General features: G+C 29.5%; 2 protein-coding genes across 2 annotated transcripts; one reads left to right on the forward strand and one right to left on the reverse strand.

Moving 5' to 3' along the window:
* The first annotated feature begins 7,229 nt into the window (after positions 1-7,229).
* LOC119674724 lies at positions 7,230-19,090 on the forward strand. Its single transcript, XM_038085880.1, has 5 exons — positions 7,230-7,241; positions 9,148-9,243; positions 14,996-15,149; positions 15,346-15,470; positions 17,148-19,090. The coding sequence occupies exons 1-5, from the start codon at positions 7,230-7,232 to the stop codon at positions 19,008-19,010; spliced, it is 2,250 nt and encodes a 749-aa protein (XP_037941808.1). The 3' UTR covers positions 19,011-19,090.
* On the reverse strand, positions 11,702-13,926 carry LOC119681895. Its single transcript, XM_038095198.1, has 4 exons — positions 13,900-13,926; positions 12,170-12,325; positions 11,930-12,094; positions 11,702-11,869 (listed from the first exon to the last, which is right to left on the reverse strand). The coding sequence occupies exons 1-4, from the start codon at positions 13,924-13,926 to the stop codon at positions 11,702-11,704; spliced, it is 516 nt and encodes a 171-aa protein (XP_037951126.1).
* Positions 19,091-19,950: the final 860 nt, after the last annotated feature.

Below are 19,950 nucleotides of genomic sequence, written 5' to 3' on the forward strand. Positions count from 1 at the left end.
ATCTCTTCGGATAGACCCATTTTGTTAAGATGATAACACAGTTCATGGTGATCCGTTAAATATCCCACCAGCAACCTCAACTCTGTTCTGCTGAAGAAGGATGTCTTACTGTAACTGTAGTGACAAAAAACACTGATAGTTTTTATATCATCCAATATATTATTATAATCTTGTTATCGACACTTTCGATAAAAATGCGACAGTGATTAAATGGTGACTAATTAATTGGTTTTCATTCATTTCTTAAATTTATTTTAATATTTTCTGCATCAAAGCATTATTTAAACTCAACTTATTTTATTACTTTGAGTTTTGTATATAACTATAATGGCACTGTAACACTTATGTTCTCAATAACTTATTGAAGATGTAAAAAAGTCAATAACATCTTCAAAATTTCTTATCCTTCGCAATATAAATTTGAGGTTTCATCTTTCTATAGTTCGAAGAAGCATATATATTTTTTAACAAAATCGACTCAAAAAATTTTATAAATAATGTGCCAAAACACATAAATAATTCAAAAGGCATAAATTTCTCGATGAACACAAATTTGTACTTAACCAAATTTGATTTTAATGAAGCCCAAAACAATAACCAACAAAAACCAATCCAACAACAATAGAGTAAAATGTAAATTCGTAAGCACATGAAAGCCGAATAAATCACTCATACGTGCCGTTGATCATTAAACGCACATTCAACGTTAAAGTAATTTAATTACAGTTTCAGCATAAAATATGCATGCCACTGACAACACTTGAATGATTTATAAATAATATCAGTAAGTCTGTAAACATATACAAAAATGTATACAATACTTAATGTATCTCAAACATTAATAGCCGTAGTCCATGTCTTGTCGTAACGAACGACCAGTGCCGAACTGACCATTGGCAACAAATGACAAAGCAAATAAATGCCACATCAGCCTTTTTGCCCATATAATAAATTAACATAATTATGAATTTATTGCCCAAAAATGTGTAAAATAAGTGAAAAGTTGATTTTTGGTTCATTCAAATCATATATACAAAAAAGTTTCATAAATATTTGTTCACACATATGTACAGGGTGTTTTAATTGAAGCTTTCAGTGTTATTATATAAATAGTTAAACTCAGTCAGTAGATTTCCTGTAATTGATTCTTAACATATAATGTTATTAAGTACATTAATTATATGCAGAAATAATCTATTTCAATATTTTGTATTTCTAAAAAAAAATTATTTTCAATGCTAACATGGTATTCAAGTGGAACCCTAAATTAGCAAAAGTAAATTAGAAAGAAGTAGTCACTTAAGCTTTGCCTTCAATACCACTTTTTTACGGTAGGCGGAAAGTGTTGAAAGCCACAGTGTGAAACTTGAACCCACTTAAGCCACCATTCAGGAATGTAAAATGGACTACATAATTAATTCAATCCCGAAGCACTCTCCTTTGAAACGCTCGAAGGCGTTTTAAAGGAAATGAGAAGGAGCGGATGAGATTTCGAACCAAATACAAAATGAGTGTAGAAAGGAGTGGTCGTATTAGTTGCTTGTAACGAAGCAGTTACGATCCGCCTTTCTTGGCGGATATTAAAACCGTCCCAGGGGCTTTAAGTCCAAAGACATAATTTTCAAACTGAGAATTCTGCTTTATCTATAGGTTAAAATACTTGAATTTTTACTCCTGAACACAATTGCATTTCGTAGGTTAGTCACATCGTCAAGAATGCCACTCTTCGACTTAATGAACTTAAAAATGCTCTGCGCTGACGGAATCTGCTAAATGAATCTACTAAACGCAGAGCATTTTTAAGCTCATTGATTCGAAGAGTGGCATTCTTGATGATGTGACTAACCTACGAAATGAAATTGTGTTTAGGAGTAAAAATCCAACCGATAGGTTAGGTAAAGCAGACTCCTCATTTTGAGAGTTTATGTCGTTGGACTTAAAGCCCCTGGGACGATTGTAATATCCGCCAAGAAAGGCAATTGCCGAGATTTTAGTCCATGCGATTTATCGTTCAAATGAACCACTAACCGTAAACAAACATTGTCTTTGAATTTCTACATTGGCAGCTGGTTCAAAAGTCAATGGGTTACTTTCTTTAGTCTAAAAACTACGATGCCGAAAATATGATTTAAATTATTTCAATCAATTCGTCAACAGAACAAACTGTTATAACTATGATAAATAAACGTTGGCAATGTAAATATATTATATTTTCCTACTAAAAATAACCGAATGTTGTAAGAATACTTACTATTATATTATGTGCTGTAAAGGAAAAAAGTGTTTAAGGGTTTCTCCTTTTTTCTTGTTACAGCAGCTTTTAAAGTAGTTTTTAGTTTTAATACCCATTTAAACCTCTAAGGCAATGTCTAATAATCAATGTTTAGGTTGGTGACAGAACTTTCTCTGCTGTCTAAATACCGCTTCATTGACTTCATTTTGCAACCACAAACCCAGTTATAAAAATCTTATTAGTTTTAAAACCAATTTTCGCGGTTGATAAAGAAATTTATTTCTGGAATATATTAGTTTACAGATAACATTAGTACGTAAACTTTTATAGAAATATAGGCTAAAAATACACAAATATATGCATTAAGCAAAATCTTATATACTGTTAAATCCGAAAGAGTGAGAAAGACAACAATATAACACAATCCATAAAAGGAGCAATATTAATTGTCTTTACTTATATTAATTATACGACTACATTAGTACTACTTTTCGTTTTTAAGCTCAAAATTTTAATTTTAGTTTCTACAGATGTTATTCTCCTTAAGCAAGGCTCTGTTTAAATTATATTAACAAAAAAGAAAACTATGTAGAAAACTATTTGAACTTAAAATGTCAAAGGAGTGAAGAAGACAACAATATATTACAATTCATAAAAGAAATAATATTTTGTTTAATATGTTTTTTTATAAATATTAAACAATTTTATTATTGATTAATTAATTCAAATCTATGTTGATGACTTTTACAGTAAAAATATAATATGAAAAACCTGATATAAGATTATACAGGATGGAAGAACCGTTCAAAATACAAAATACTGTTATATAGGAATAAATTTTTATTGAAACAGTGCATGGACTTATTTCAATTTCCTTCCGCTTCGCAAAACCATACCCTCATGTAACTTTTTTCCTTGATCCCTTTTGCGTAATATTTTTTTATAGTCCTTGCGTTTGTGCATTTTAGTTTGCCATTGTTTGTATTCACGCTTTTCTTTTAACTCATATTTTCTATGACGTTTTATATAAGCCTCATCCGTTATATCTTCGAATATATTTTCATCATCACTTTCAGTAGAGCTAGAGTCAATTTCTCTCCATGTTCGACCAACACCTTCCAATGGATTAGCAGACGAAATGGAACAGCTAGGTTTAGAGCTAGCTTCAGGTACCAAAGCAGTGCAGCCTTGAGCCTCATCATCAGTCTTTTTTTCTTCAATGTTGTAAGGCATTGTAATACGTTAATTAGTAATCAGTTACTATAAAAATCAACTAAAATATGATAGTATACTGATACTGAGTTAAAATCGTGTTTTACGGACTTTAAGTCAGATATCAAACAAAAGACAACCGACAAAGACAAACGTAAAAGACTATGGCAAAAAATATTTTAAAGGTTGACGTTTATTAATTTTTGAAATTTTCATTTAAATGGAAGTCTGGCAATTGAAAAATGAAAAATAGAAACAGGAATGTTCAATATTACATTTGCGCTGTGTTTTCAAAAATTTGAAAGTTTTAAAGTTCATATGGTGAAAATATATTTTTATACCATACATTATTTAATATGAAACAAATTCGACTAGCAAATTTATGACTTTCGATTCGGGTTTTATTAAAAACGTAAAGGAAGGGTTGTGTAAAAGTACTGATATCCTAAACTATACTATATTATTTAAGTAATATATTTTTCTTAATATTTTTAATTATGAAAAAAGTTTAAATACAATTTTTAAAAAAATATTCGCCAAGATATTTAAATGAAAATGACTACTGTTTATTCACTTGTCAAGCAAGAGATACACAGATTTTATCAATAAAACGCACTAATTTACTAAAGGATGCTATTAACAAAAAACAAATAAAATTATACTTCTTTGTTAAAAAAAGTGGCTCCCTCCGGAGACCGGCGAAAAGTAATGGTACATGATAGAAAAACAATTTTTCACCGAAAAATGATTACAAGAAAATAAAGTTATTAGGTATCATGTGCAGAGTATAAATACTTCAAAATTTTCCTACAGCATCTAATTTATACGATGACAGTTTTCAACAAATATGAGTAAAAAACATTAACCTAAAAAATATTTAGGCTCAGTTTAACAATAAATACACTTAGAAAACTCTTAAGCTAAGTATAGTATAAGTTCTCTTCAGCCATTAACTGTTCAAAGTTTTTGCGATATAAAGACTTGAGATAAAATTATAATTACGAAAAATGTGGCAATACTGGAGAAATCATATGAACTGCTACATTGTATTGAAACTTGACAGTTATTTTAATTCATTTCAAATTGGAAAATTTTACATGCTTAATAATTTAAAAGTGATGAAAATTATGTTATTGGAAGTAATTAGGGTCGGTCTGTAGTTCCCTTTGGTGGACTCACGTAAATAATATTTCAATTTTTTTCAATTTCGTAATAGTTTTTACAATCGAAAACTCAGATGAATACAAATGTAATCATATTTAAAATTACTAAATTTTTCAAAAAAATTTAATTTTCTTTATATACAAATCATAAATTTTCTTATGTCCTCTTATTTAAATACTCATAGGTGGGCACTTAAAGCTCATTTAAAATTTAATGTCAAAATTGTAAATGTCAAATCGATCCCTAAGTGTGCATTGTAAAACTGACCCTTAATCGATTAAAAATAATAACTTATTAATTATTAAAATATAAGTTATGATATTTTAATAACACGTTTTAGATGTGGTAATCATTTTCATAGTAGATGTTTTTTAACTGTACATCTTTTTTGGGACACATATTTTTTTAACACACTCCCTTAGGATTTTCTTCGTATCTTGGAGCAAGGAGTTATATCCGAACTTAAGGAGTAAGTTTTTGTGATATTTCTCAGTAATCATAATTAAACCCTAAGAAAAATTTGTACTTTAATATAAATTCAAATACAATATAAAATGCTCACCAATAACTTTTTTGTGTTTTTTGTTTTTATATTAATATAAAAAAAAAATTCTTTTATAAAATTATCTTGAGTTGTTTTTGCATTTTTTCTATATATACAGTAACACAATGGACCAATAGGCCTAAGTGCATCCCTTAGGGATCGCCGGTATAACCTAACGTTTTGTATTTACATATATTTATTAACCATCAATTTTATCAAATTTCTTTAAAAATTGTTTACTTGTCATATGATTACTAATTTATGTAACATAGTGATGCCATTCTGCATTCCGTAAAGCAATCAGAAATTGTCCTATTGAAGCATTCTTGACAAAAGAATATACTACCTATTGATAACACATGCATGTACTTATAAAAAACATTTATATCAAAGAAAACTCATTACATATCGATAATATAAAAGAGAAAAAAAATTTAAATTGTTTAATTTGTAAATAGAAACTATGACAGCTAACTACTAATAATAAAAAAGCCCTTAAAATATGTATTCATATCATTGCAGGCTGCTTCAAGTACTCTTAGTGTAAATAACTTTTTTGACAGATTATATATTCCAACAAGCAATAAACTTACACATATAAATATTTTACTAACTTTAAATTGATTTATATACCATTCACCAAAGGAACAAAAACTAGTAAATTTATAGCACTCATAAACTTAATAAATTTAAAACATACTTTAATTACATAAAACGTTTATAATGTAAGGCAAATATTGCTTTATAAAAACTAATATAACAAAAATTTAATTATGTGAAAAATGTTGACTTTGTATATTTATAACTTAAAAATGTATATAACATATACATTCATCGCAATACTATTTATTCATATCCATAGTATAATATTACTTGATTGCAGAATATATTTTTAGTTATTTACGGAATGTAGACCATTTACCCACGTATCTTGAATATTTAAAAATTAAAATGAAAAGGTTACATACATTATGGTTAGGTCACTTTAAAGTTATTTAATTATGTTAACATATGCCTTTGGTATACAAAAACAAAAACCCCAAATACTTAAGTTTAAAGTTAAAAACCCACATAAATAATAAAAATAATAAAAAACATCAAACAATAAATTAAAATATAAGTTCAAAAAACAAAAACAAAAAAGTGATGAAAACAAAACTTAAATTACATATTTAGTTGTAAGCACACTTAAACTCATAAATTACATGTTGTACATTTGTTAACGTTTTGTTATCCTTTTGGGATGAACGCTCTCATATACATTGCTCCACAGTAACAAATAAAACATTACAAGTAACACATTTTCATACAAAGTTGAATGCTTCGACTTTATGTGAGAGGCATACGCGGGAGAATTGTAATGCAAAGTGCGACGAATTTCAGACAAATTCCGTAAAACTCAAGTATACGTAAAGCAACACATTTATTTATAATATGCATGATTATGATTATATGTAGTCATATGTGTCTATATGTATTGCATAAATTGTGTATTTAAAGAAGTATGTACATATAAACTCTTATATTTACATTAAAAGTTATTTTAATAAACATAAACAATATGACATTTTTATATAAAATCACTTGTGCTCTGCTAGCTAAGCACAGCTGTTAAGATACAACTTTTACCACAGCTGCTACTGTTACTTGACTGCTATGTTGCTAACAGCATGTGTCACACATACACATTTCAAGTACAATTCCCCATTCGCTCGTTTAAAATTTAGTATCTAAATACTAAAGTTTCCTATATGTATTGGTAAATATTTTACTAATACTACAAATTCACAGCGTATGAAAACAATTACTTAAGTTTTATTTACATTTAGAGGGAGCATTTACTTTGTCACCATTATTCAGTTATTTTTATTATTTAATTAAAATATTCTCAAAAATTGTATTGATGCTGTTATTATTTTTTTGTTAGACATGTCGTATGAGTAACTTTTTACTTCGTTCTCCCACTTTGGTTTAATTAATATATATCACAAAAGCCAAAGATCATCAAAGACAGATAGTATTTATTTTCAATACTCAATAAGCTGACATAGATGTTAAAAGAGTTGAATATACAATATGATGGAAGATGTAATAAAAAATATAGTTTTATGGTACTAAAATTTGAAGGCTACTTCTTTTTTCATATCCTTAGTTTTAGTCCTAAGTTTTAGTATAAACCATTAACTAAAATAATTGATTGGAAAAAATATGTAAGATGGTAAAACATAAAATTTTGTTCAAAATATTTTATACAAACAAAATATTATACACTTTTACTTAAAAAAAATTAAATATACAAAAACAATGTTAGGAATTCTCCTTATGAAGTCAAAAGCGAATTTCCCGAAATACGTATAGGAATATACAAAAACACGGCAGTCGAAATAAATGTTAAAATTCTGAAAAAACGATACCGAGTTTAGAGACAATATTATTACCAACTGTCATTTGGTGCTACTGTTACGTTTGTTGTTACCCAATGTCAAGTTCGGTATTCCCAAATGCTAATAACAAAATATCTGTTTTGCTATAGGTATTATGTACATGCGATGATGGAAGCAATACAATTTGTGTTTACCTTGTGTATTCTTTTATTTTTTTATTATTTTTATATAATGCAAGTATGAAAAATACTTTAAGAGTGTAAGATTGGGCACTTAACCAAGAGGAGTCTTAAGAGATTAAAAACCACTACCAAAATAAATCGATACACCATATCTATAAATATGTGAATTCATTATATATGTCTCATGACATAAGTTAATAGCAAACGAATGGTGATTTAATAAAATAATACCAATTTTATTGATCATAAGAAATAGTTGTTAGATCGTTTTGGAATTTATTTCAAACTTTCAATGGTTTTGTTTATAAATATGGTTCACCACGAATTAACACTCAAAGTCTACTGCGAATATAATAGTCTTCATCACAAATTATGACTCAAAGTCTATTGACAATGATATCACATACTTCACATAACTAAACCTATACAATCTTCATCCATAAATATATACTATACTCCAATATTTTACAGAGCTAACCCTGGGTAGCAAAATTAACATCACCAAAAAAGTCACTGTGAAAGTCGATCACTTTTTTTTGGTTGGTGTATGTTTTGTGTGATAGTTCAGAATCTTGATGAAACATCCTTCCGGAATATATTCATGGTAGACATACGCACTATATTTGACCCCATAATCCAAAAATTAAACGAAGGAAGCAACCATCGATATTAACAATTTTTTAATAATCATATATTGTGGTACTTGATTTATTGTAATCATTCAAATATATTAATATTGTTACGATTATTCCCACTTTTCGTTCGATTTCACTGGATCCTGATAAGTAATTTATGTTAAACTTATATTTATTATAACCGTTACTTATATTTTGAAACACACACACTTTATTCATCAAAATAACCAACAATATTTAAAAACTTATTTCCTAACTAACTGACATTATTCAAAATTATCTCAGTTAACTTAAATTGAATTGTATCTTCGCACCAATATGAATATATTAATATATATTAAGATGATATTAGGCAAATCATCTCATTCATGCAAGTGGAACAGTTCCTGTAGCTATATCGAACGCAGTCCTTTTTCAAAATTCTATTCTATTATTGTTAATATACAATTATTTTTCGGTTACCCATGATATTACTCTCAGGTTAATTTAAAAGAAACATCTCCTTGATATGATATGAATCTCTGTATAATACCTTTGTGTTTTTCTTGATAATATCAATTCCACTCCAATCAAAGTTTTAACCGTCAGAAACTGATTACTTAGCAGCAATTAATATACTAACAGCGCAGTTCTGACATACACCATTTAACAATCAAATAATAGTTATAAAAACTCTCGATTGTCCCAAACAATAAAAGGAAAATCTTTTTTACTCACTGAATAATATTAAAAATTTTTTGCAACTTTATTCATTTCGAATTTTTCACCTCTTTTTTTACATGTTCAACAACAGACGCTACGCGAGTTTCCAGAGGAGCTGAGAGGCGATGTATCCATGCATTTACACCGTGAAATTTTGCAGTTGCCAATATTTGAGGCAGCTTCGCAGGTAAGCAACAGATTCCATGAATATGTAATTCGTTTTTATTTTTTTTGCGTTTTGTGAGAATTTCTGTGATTTTGAAAAGGTAAAAGTTCAAAATTCAACTTATTCGAGAAGAACAAAAGAACAGAAGCAAACGTTACGAGTTGATGATGCAATGAATTCACATCCATAAAAAAAAATTCGTTTAATTCAAAATGCGTTTTTTTATTGCGTGAATAAAACTTTACATTTCAGAGCTTCCTCTCATCTTTTCAGTACTTAAAGTCAATTTATTTCTAGAGTTATGCATGCGTAGCTTCCTGACCACAATATGCGGCAACTAGCTATGAGAGCAAACCTGTATATACCTATATAAAAAAAAATATATCCTTATTTGCACATTTTTGTGCAGAACAATTTTTCAAATACTTCAGTACTTTTTTTTAATGTATGCAATAGTCGAATCTATTGTTCCTTAACAGCAATTTTTTTTTTACACATCATTGCACTACTTACGTGAAATATGGAAATGTTAATCTGTGATGTGCACTTAAACTTAAAATAAGTTGGAATCCAGAGATAAAGTGCATACAGATATGAAAAAATTCGAATTTCTTTTTTAAATTTGTTGTAAAAACTTTTACGATTGCTGAGTTCACTACAAGGTTGAGCTATAACTTGAAATTGTGGCTATGTTATGCTATAATTTAGCAGCGTGCCATTTTTTTAATATTTATCAATATTTAATATTTCAGCTTTTGTTAAAACACAACCAAAATTTCATTTAAATTTATTATTTTATTCTTGGTTTACAAACCAATTGAAGTTGACGCGTCAAAGAATTTTTCACCAGTCAAAAATATGAAAATTTTGAAATAATTAAATTTTTTAGTAACTAATTTATGACGACAACGAAAATTTATACATATTCATTTATAGTATATATGCATAGTAAATCATTCATAGAATACATTGTATATCGTTCTTAGTATACATAGTGTACTTCTTAGTATACTTAGTATACCATTCACAGGGTATATATTCTAATATATAATATATATTATTATATATAGATAAAAACATCGATGCCCAACATTTACTAATACTCAAGACGCAAATTAGGTACATTTAGTTAAAGTAGTAGGACTTACATTAATTTTAGAGATAGTAGTCCTTAAATAATTTGGACTTGCAGAAAATAGTTTTGAGATATTCAGCGTGGACTTTTTTTTAACACACTGTATTATTATTATAGTTAGGCTGTGCATCCACTGTGAACTAAAAAATCTTTTGTCCAGCCTTTCGCCCAACTAAACCGATTCTAAACTTTTGAAGAATTTCGTCACAAATGTAGGCCGTACTTTAACTAGATGTTTTGCTGTTTCCTTATGCTCTTGATAGAGTCAACAAAAATCGTTTTCTGCTAGACCAGTCTTTTTCAGATGAATTCGCAGTGTACAGTGTACTGTTAACAGTTCCGTGTAAAGTTTAATATCTGAACTGCTAAAGTTTAGAACAGCTTCAGCCTTTTTATGTATAGTGTCAGCATAAATGCAACCATGTAATTAAGTAGTTTATATTACCTTTGTTATTTTAGTTATAAGTTCTCTTTAATAAAAGTCTTTAAACTGAACGGTTGTGTGCGGAACTATTTATTATCTAAAATTTAGAGATAATAAAACTCATGCTTTTTTGGACTTTCCAGAAATCAGTTAGGTTTTGTTTTTCCCTTTTACGTACTGGACTAATTTTGAAGCTGTTGTGATACCGCAGAAGATTTCCCGGCCTACAAAATGTGTTTTTGTCTCTTTCTTTGTCCCGAACTCCGCCCTTTCATTGTCTTCATGTCACTCATGTCCCGGTATCCACAACAAAATCACAGAATAACTCGTCGCTAAGATCTTGAAAAAATTAAAACAGTCCCAAACCAACTCCGATTAGAATGTGAATACCATTAGTGATTTCAGACCTGCTTGACTGTCTGAGAGGATGCATATGTTAGTATCGCAAGTACATAAGCATTCTATAGAGGATAGCTTTAGGGCATGGATCTCCGCTTGAAAAATGGAAATCACTTGACCCATTGCTACTGCGTCCTGAAAATTCCCGTTCCAGTGCTGCCGTCTTCCAATTTGGACCCATCAGTGTATCTTAACTGTAAGCTCTCTTCAAAATTTACTTTGTTGTATCTACTTTGAAGTGTCTGAAGATACAAAACTTCTTATCCAAAGATTTTCAGGATCTTCATGTGTCTCTTTAGGTTGCCTTCTTTAATTTACGCACTATATCTCTGTTAATATTTAATATCTATATCTTTATTAATATTTAAAATATAACGATAAAATATATTTATTAGTTACATTTGTTGTGTGTGCATATAAAGAAAAAATGAATTCTTCAAAAAAATGTTCAGATGTAGAAGGTTGTATATATCTAAGTACATTGCCGCATACATATACTTTTCTAAAGAATCAACATATATTTATGGTACATTTTTGTAAAATACTTTGATATACACCTTAACTGAAATACGTTTAATATTATAAGCAAAACATGTAATATAAACTGCATAATCTCCATCCGGAATCGGTAAACGTGATGTCTTTTCATTTAATACCGCCGAATCAAGTTTATCCACTATAAAATCATGCTAAAATAAATAAAAATCAGTTAATCAAAATTTAGCTACCAATTTCCGTAGTTAGCTTACATTGTATGGACATGTGTGATTTACATTTGAACGATTTCTAAATAAACTATAAAATATTTTTGTTACTGGATGATTAGGCGATTTCAAGAACTTGCAAACATCAAATGTTATATTATACATAAAAGGCTTATATCCATTAGCTTTTTTTAAAACTTGGTACTGAATCTGTTTTGACAATGGTACAAAAGGTTTTTAATTCTTTGTTTAACTTTCTGATGTATTCAATTACTAAAAACATACCGTTATATTTGTTAGTGGCACTTTGTAAAGTTTTAACCTTAGTGACATATATTTGAAGGACCGGTTGACCGATTTTAAGTAGCAATATTCGAAATCGGCAAAATCCTTATCGAGTGAAGTGCACATAATATTTGTAAATTCAATATACGAAAATACCTAATAAGTAAACAATACTTTTTAATTATTTTTATGAAAATCATATTTTAAAAATATTTACTTTTACTGCAAATAAAAGATATATAACACTCCTCAATAAAGATACCATTAACAGCATTTCTATTAACTCTTTATCAAATATACGATAATTTCGTTTTACCATTCAAAAATAAACTAAACGAACGACTGGTTTATGTTACAATAGATCAATGGATCAGTCAATAGTTCTAAATAAAAATAATAACACAATTGTAATTGTAATTGCAGCATTTAAAATATTAGGCCAATTTTATATTTTAATGGGCCAATTAATATCAAAACCATATAAAGTTGTTATTGAAAAGCAAAATACATTAATTATTAGATAATTTTAATTAACTTTTTACGCATAAATACATATTAACTTCAATTATTTTTTTTTAGTTATTCATAACTTGGGTACACTAACAATATAATAGACTCGTGATGAAAGAGTTTTATTGATTCCACGAATATATAATTATATATATGCATAAAAAATATTTTAAAAATATTAATAAAAAATCAATAGAAATAGATTAAAACTTGGTTTGACTCTGCGTTAACTGCTATATGTTTTACATAAATAAATTCTCATAATTAGTAACAAATCGAATCGTATACTATATCAAGGAAGTATATACCAAAATTTAGTTAAAGAACAATCCAGTTGAGTTTTAGTGCTACTTTAAATCAATTGAGCTATGTCTGTCTATACATCTATTTATTAGAAAACCAGATTTTCAGATTTTAAACTGATCAAATAAAATCTTACACAAAGATTATGAATGAGTTCAAGCAGACCATGTTTACCAATGGATTTAGTTGTGTTAGAATTGTATGATGAAAAACCTCAGTTACAGAACAAAATTGTCATATTTTAGTAAGTACAAATCTTTAAATAACTGTTGATATACATTGCATCTTTAAAAAATTACTAAATTATGTACATTTGATCTGGAGACATGATGGGCCCATACATGTTAATGACAACTTAGTTCAACATGTGGTGACGAAACACCGCATCCAGCAACTGTCGTTTTCTCAACGACGAATTGAGAAAGGTCGTCCAAAAACAGCTATTGCACCAGAGCATCAATGCAGTGCAAGAAATGATTGACGTAGATCGGCATGTTACATACCGGAAGATAGGGGCGTCCTTGGGCAGTAGTGGGACCAACATATATTCAATTTTACCTTTGAAAAAGGTTTTTTCCCATTGAATTCCTCATAATTTGACAATCGCTTAAAAAAAGGCATATGTTAATTGGTGACAGGAAATGCTGAAAAATTATACCCGAAGTAGTTCAAAACACGTCTACGACATCAAGAAATTTGACGAATCATGTATCTATGCCTATGAGCACGAAACAAAATAGCAATTCATTGTTTAGGTTTTCCAAAGTGATCAGAAATCTATCCCAATGGTCGCATGTTTTTACAGAAAAACAGATCATGATGCAACTATACCACTTAAACAAGTTACAATGGTCAATTTTGTATGGTTCACAACCATTTGTTTACCGGAACTCCATGAAGAATTGAAAAAAACAAACCATCGAAGTAAAATCATCCTCCAACATGACAATGCGAGCTCCCACACATCAACTCAAAGAAAAAAGTTTTTGAATATTTAAAACGTCGAATTGATGTGTCATCTGCCTTACAGTCCCGACTTAACACCCAATAACTTCTGCTTGCTCCCAAACATTAAGAATAAAATGAGTGGCGAGTATTTTTCTACGCTCGAACAAACTATTGAGACATTCAAAACTCTGGTTTTGGAGATACCAACCAGAGTGGCAAAACTGTTTCGAAAATTGGTTCAATCGTATACAAAAATGTATTGATCATCATGGAGAATACTTCAAAAAATAATAAAACCATTTTCACTCTTCAACTAGTATGTTTTCACTGTTAGGTGCAAGATTTAGAAGGCAGCCCTCGTTATCAATCCAAAAATTAAATTTAACTAATAATCCACTTAAAAATAAATCTATAAGAATAGCATTATTTCTAAAGTATGTGAGCAAATTTGTATTTCGGCATTTGCTAAGTCACATTTTTCTTCTTAAATAAAATTTAAGAATTAGAAATTTTCACACATAAACACGTAATCGAACAAGGAGCAAAATATGTTAAGCATGTTTTCGCTTCAGTTTCACTGAGGAGCCTTTTGTTGTGTTTAACTTTGTCAGAATTCTTTATCTCGATATGGAGATGTCAATACCCTCGTTAATGTTGGAATTTGCATGCATTTTGGCATCGTTTTTCCTTATTGTAAGCAAGATTGAATGTGTACTTTTTGATGGGAAAAGTCTGAATAGCACCGTCAAGAGACTTAAACGAAATTCTTCAGAAAATTAAAACCTTAAGTAAGAATTTCAGTTGCTTGAATATTTAATTTTTTAAGATCCTTGAACTTAACTATTCACTTTATTTTATAACAAAGGTTAACCACTTTAACACTTTAAGTCGACTGCCATTTTGGAGCAAGAAAAGTCAATAAATGTGCTGCTTCCCCAATAGCGCGTATAAAATATTCACGTTTATTAATTTTCAGCATTTTTGATTATTTTAAAAATTTCATTTAATATTTAAATATTCGTATTTGCATAATCATGCTGACATTTTTATTGCAATTTTTTGCAGGGTTGCTTGAAGCTCCTCTCACTGCATATCAAAACAAATTTTTGCGCACCTGGCGAATATTTAATACACAAAGGCGATGCACTTAACTATATTTACTATCTGTGCAACGGTTCCATGGAAGTAATCAAGGACGACATGGTAGTAGCTATACTGGGTAAGTAAGTTACAGTTAACGAAAACTATAAATTTTATGTGTGAAATTTTTATTTGAGGTTTTTATATAAAAACGTTATGCGTGTTATGCGCATATTTGCTTTGTTTGTGTTGAGATTTAATTTAATTTTCATAAATTTTTTGTAATATTAACACCATTATTTTTTATTCAAATATTTGTACATGTCATGCAACAGGTAAAGGTGATTTAGTCGGTTCAGACATAAACGTACATTTGGTGGGTACGTCAAGTGGGCAAATGACTGCTACAACAAACAGCGCAGGACAGGATGTGGTGGTTCGTAGCAGTAGTGATATTAAGGTAAAATGCAAAAAACATTTTTATATTTTTTAAATGAAATTAAATTTTCCCATTTATACAATCCTTTACTCTCATTTAATTAAATTAGTACTGATTTATTTAATGCATGTACAAGAAAATATAGAGTAAAATACGTTTTAGAGATCGAAAAAATATATAATACATATTCCAAAAGTAAAAGTGGAAAACTAATACGAAAACAAGATAGAACGGTTTGAACAGTAATGAACAAACAACAACAAAAATTTGATTTATTAAAATTTGACTGACCATACAAAGCTGTACCCATCATCAGTGGTCTTAGGACATATTCCAGCCTTTTTTTTTAAATTAGTTTATAGTGTATATATAATTTATTTGGACTGCAAGTACCAAGCTTAAAACTCGTGCCTATCAAATTAGAAACGATAACTAATCGTGTTATGCCACAACTAGCCAAGACTTCATTTGTAAGTAAAACTAGCCAAAGCAAATAGATAGAAGATTGTTTCAATATAATAAAGATAAATAGTAAAGTTATAAAGTGATAAAAGCGTAAATTTGTTTTTTGATATGAAATTCAAACGACAATTTATTTAGCATTAACGGTTTTTTTAATTTCTGTAAAGTCATACTTAATAACGAAAATATATGTCTCAGTGTCTAGAAATGAGGGGGAGTGGTTTAGTCCGTGCGAGTCGTCGTGCACTCACTTTCCGAGGCGCCGGAATATGGTCAATGCGTAGGCATTCAACTCCTCCATGCCGACAAAAAAAAAAAATTACTAAACCTAATTATAAAATTTAGCATATATAGGTAAATGTCTAAATTAGAATTGCATATCACCTGTTTATATGTCCTATAAACTACTTATCACATTTGTTGCGAAAAAACTAAAAGTTAAACCATAGATCAATGTTTAACAACATGTCAGATTTTTGAAAAGTTCTATGAAAAGTCCTATGAAAACAATGTATGTCAATATCATTGACATATGTTACATTGCCTTTTCATAGAATTCAGACAAGTTTTTGACAAAATATACCGTTCAAAAATTAAGCTAGCGCTATTGAAGAGTGGAATCTGAATAAAATTGACCAACTTAATCATATTAACCCTTAAGAATACAACAAATCAATTACTCGTTCAAGGTGAACTAACAGACCTGTTTAGGATTGAATTAGTCGTCAAACAAGCAGATGCTTCCCTAACATTCAATCTTGTGCTTAATAGTGTTCTTTCAGAAACGGACGTTGATAAGAGTCTGTTTAATAACAAAATACAATTTTGTGGCTACGCCAACGATATAACTATATTACCGAGAAAGAAATATAAACTCAAACAATAAATAATGCCTCTACAAAAGAATAGTATTAAAATTTAGCAATTAAAAATAAAAATATAATTAATTAACTCAATTATTCTACAGCTGGTTTATGATTTCGTTCTAATATAATGCAGTAAATGAATTTATTAATAAAACTTTCATAGCAAATTAACAAAAAATGAAGTCTAACGATGTGCTCCATATTTTTTTCAAATCGGAACCATATTCTTCTACCATAGTAAAAAAATTATTTTGCCCTTATTCTATCCACGATTATTTTACTTATTCTCTATATTTTTATTTATATTTCAATATTTTCACTATCAAATTACGCTAATATTCCAACAAAACATTGTCTATCTCTCACACAGGCATTAACCTATTGTGATTTAAAATGCGTTCATATGGGCGGATTAGTAGAAGTACTGCGCTTGTATCCAGAATACCAGCAACAGTTCGCTAATGATATACAACATGATTTGACTTACAATTTACGTGAGGGTTACGAAAGTCAAGATTCAGACATTGGGCCATCATTTCCTTTACCAAGTATCAGTGAAGACGATGAAAATCAACAAGATGGTGATGGTGGTAGAGACGACAATGATAATGGTGTGGCAACAGCAACAACAGCTTCTCCGCATCACAGCATAACAACACCATCACCACTATTAGGACGTTCGCCATTATTAGGTATGAATAGTCCACGCAAATTGAAAATTATTCAACGTGGTCGTTCCAAAATTTCATTGCGAGAACGTGTAGAACGACAACGCTCTTTGAATGTCAATTCAAGCATAGAGACTGGTTCTTTAGAAGAAGACTTAAATATTTACGAAGGAGAGGAAGAACTGCGTGATACATTTAAAAGACACTCAATGGAACGTTTAGATTCACAAGTGTCCACACTGCACCAGGATGTGGCACAACTTAGTATGGAAGTACGTAATGCAATACAGGCGCTACAAGAAGTCACATTTTCTACAATGGCATCACAAGCCAGTCTGAAATTCCCACCGGCGCGCTCTATACCCAATATTTGTGGCACCGCAGTAGTGAGCACACACTTTGTTGCTAGCAATGCAGATGATACACATTTACAACGTTGTTTATCACATCCGCCAGATATATGGGGACGTGAAATGCATCTACCACTTGCAGCAAGAACTGAACAGGTAAATGTATGTAATTCAAAGCCCGGCACACCGATCGATACAACCAAAGTATCGCGGGGATGTCAAACAGACTTTTTCAAAATTGATATCGCCACTTTTGAACGATTTGTATTGGCAAATCCACGTTTGGTATTAGGTTTATTGGGTATAGAGCCGACAATAAAGACTGAAATGGATATGCTACAGCAACAACAAACTTTACAAGTATCGCCCTTAAATACAATCGAAGAAGTCATTTCTCCATGTGATGTACCAGTAAGTAATTGCAAAGAACGTCGTTCATCAGATAGTAACAACAAAACCTTCCCACCATTGGATGATGAAAACTCTAATTGCTTTCGTTGGACTATGAAACATTCTGGTAGCAACAGTAGTTGCTGTCGTTCCACAGATGAGCTATTGCCTAATGAACATACTACAAAAGCATTATCGAAGCATTCAGTTACAACGAATCGTTACAATGAGGAATTACAATTAGAGGAAAAGCCCACAGCAAAGGTGCACATCATCAATGAAGATGATAAACATCACAGAACATCACAACGTAACTCTTTAGTCTGCAGTCAACATAACAGCAACTCCAGTTTATCAAGTAATAGTTCGACACATTCCAACTTTTCACAACCCAACAATTCAACGGGCACAATAGTTCCAACATCCACTTCAGCTCCAATTGCATATAATTGCACTTTAACGCGTCGTACTTCTTGGAAAATGCATCATTCACGCAGCGCAGAATACAAACGACTACCGGAACCTGCGGAATGCAATCCACCTACTAAAAGTGTACCGAATTGTTATAAGAAAAAATCCGATGAACACCTCGAATTGCTTACGAGCCGACGTATATCAGTCACAAATTTCAGTTCAAACGATTCTACAAATCCTACGCATGTCGTCAACATACGCAACAACCGTACGCATTTGGGTGTGAATGGAACTGGTAATTCGAATGGACAAGGCAATTATCGCTTTTCCGCAGGTGATGCAGATAAATTAGAAAAAGGACTTAGAGGTTTACAGTCCACGCGTTCACTACGCGATACTAGCGTCAACTAAATAACTAAACGAATTTACCCGCTGTTTCTGTTTGTGCTGAGCTTTGTAAAAACTTATCGAATTATTGACGAAAACAGAACTCCTGCGTTAACAATATGAAATTACTATTTAATTATTTTTAATTTATTTAATTAGAATATAAATTTAATTACTAAGAATAATTTTTAATCTTAAATGATATATATTTATTATTATTAAAAAATTATAAAAATTAATTAAAATAGCGCCTACAATTAAAAGAATCGGTGTTTATCATAAGGTTAGTATAAGCTATAAAATATCTTTACAATATAATTTATATATAATCAATTTATATATATAAATTAATAAACATTGTTTTAAAAATTGTTTATGGGACTGGTTGTAAATTTGAACAAATACCTACACAACTAATACCACCAAAATGCTCTTGTTATTAATTGATCATAGCTTTAAGTCAATTTATGTATATATATATAAAACTATTAAAATATAATGACTATAAAATCAAAAAAACATAAAAAAAATTTATTTTTTATTTACTATATAAAGTATATATTGTGTTAATAAATCTATAAAGATTTGTGAAGGATATGCTTACTTATAAGCCATTAATGTGCATATAAATAATTAATTTTATATAAATATAAGACTTTAAATATAATATAAAAAAAATAACTTATTTATATAATAAGGTATATAAATTAATTACTATTTTAGTGATTTTATATATTAAGGTTTGAAGGCGTTGTGTTACATACATACATCAATTTACAAACATTATCGAAAGCAAATTAGATTTAAATATAGATGCGATCGTGAGAATTGAGATACTATTACCATATATTTAAAGAATTTGATTCAACTAATTTTTTTTTCATATCACATTAATCAAAAAATCACCGATCTGTCACATATATGGCAACACTATTATTCCATAGATTTTTATGACTGTAGTTTT

This window comes from Teleopsis dalmanni, chromosome 2 (genome assembly GCF_002237135.1).
Source record: "Teleopsis dalmanni isolate 2A chromosome 2, ASM223713v2, whole genome shotgun sequence".
Classification (NCBI taxonomy): domain Eukaryota; kingdom Metazoa; phylum Arthropoda; class Insecta; order Diptera; family Diopsidae; genus Teleopsis; species Teleopsis dalmanni.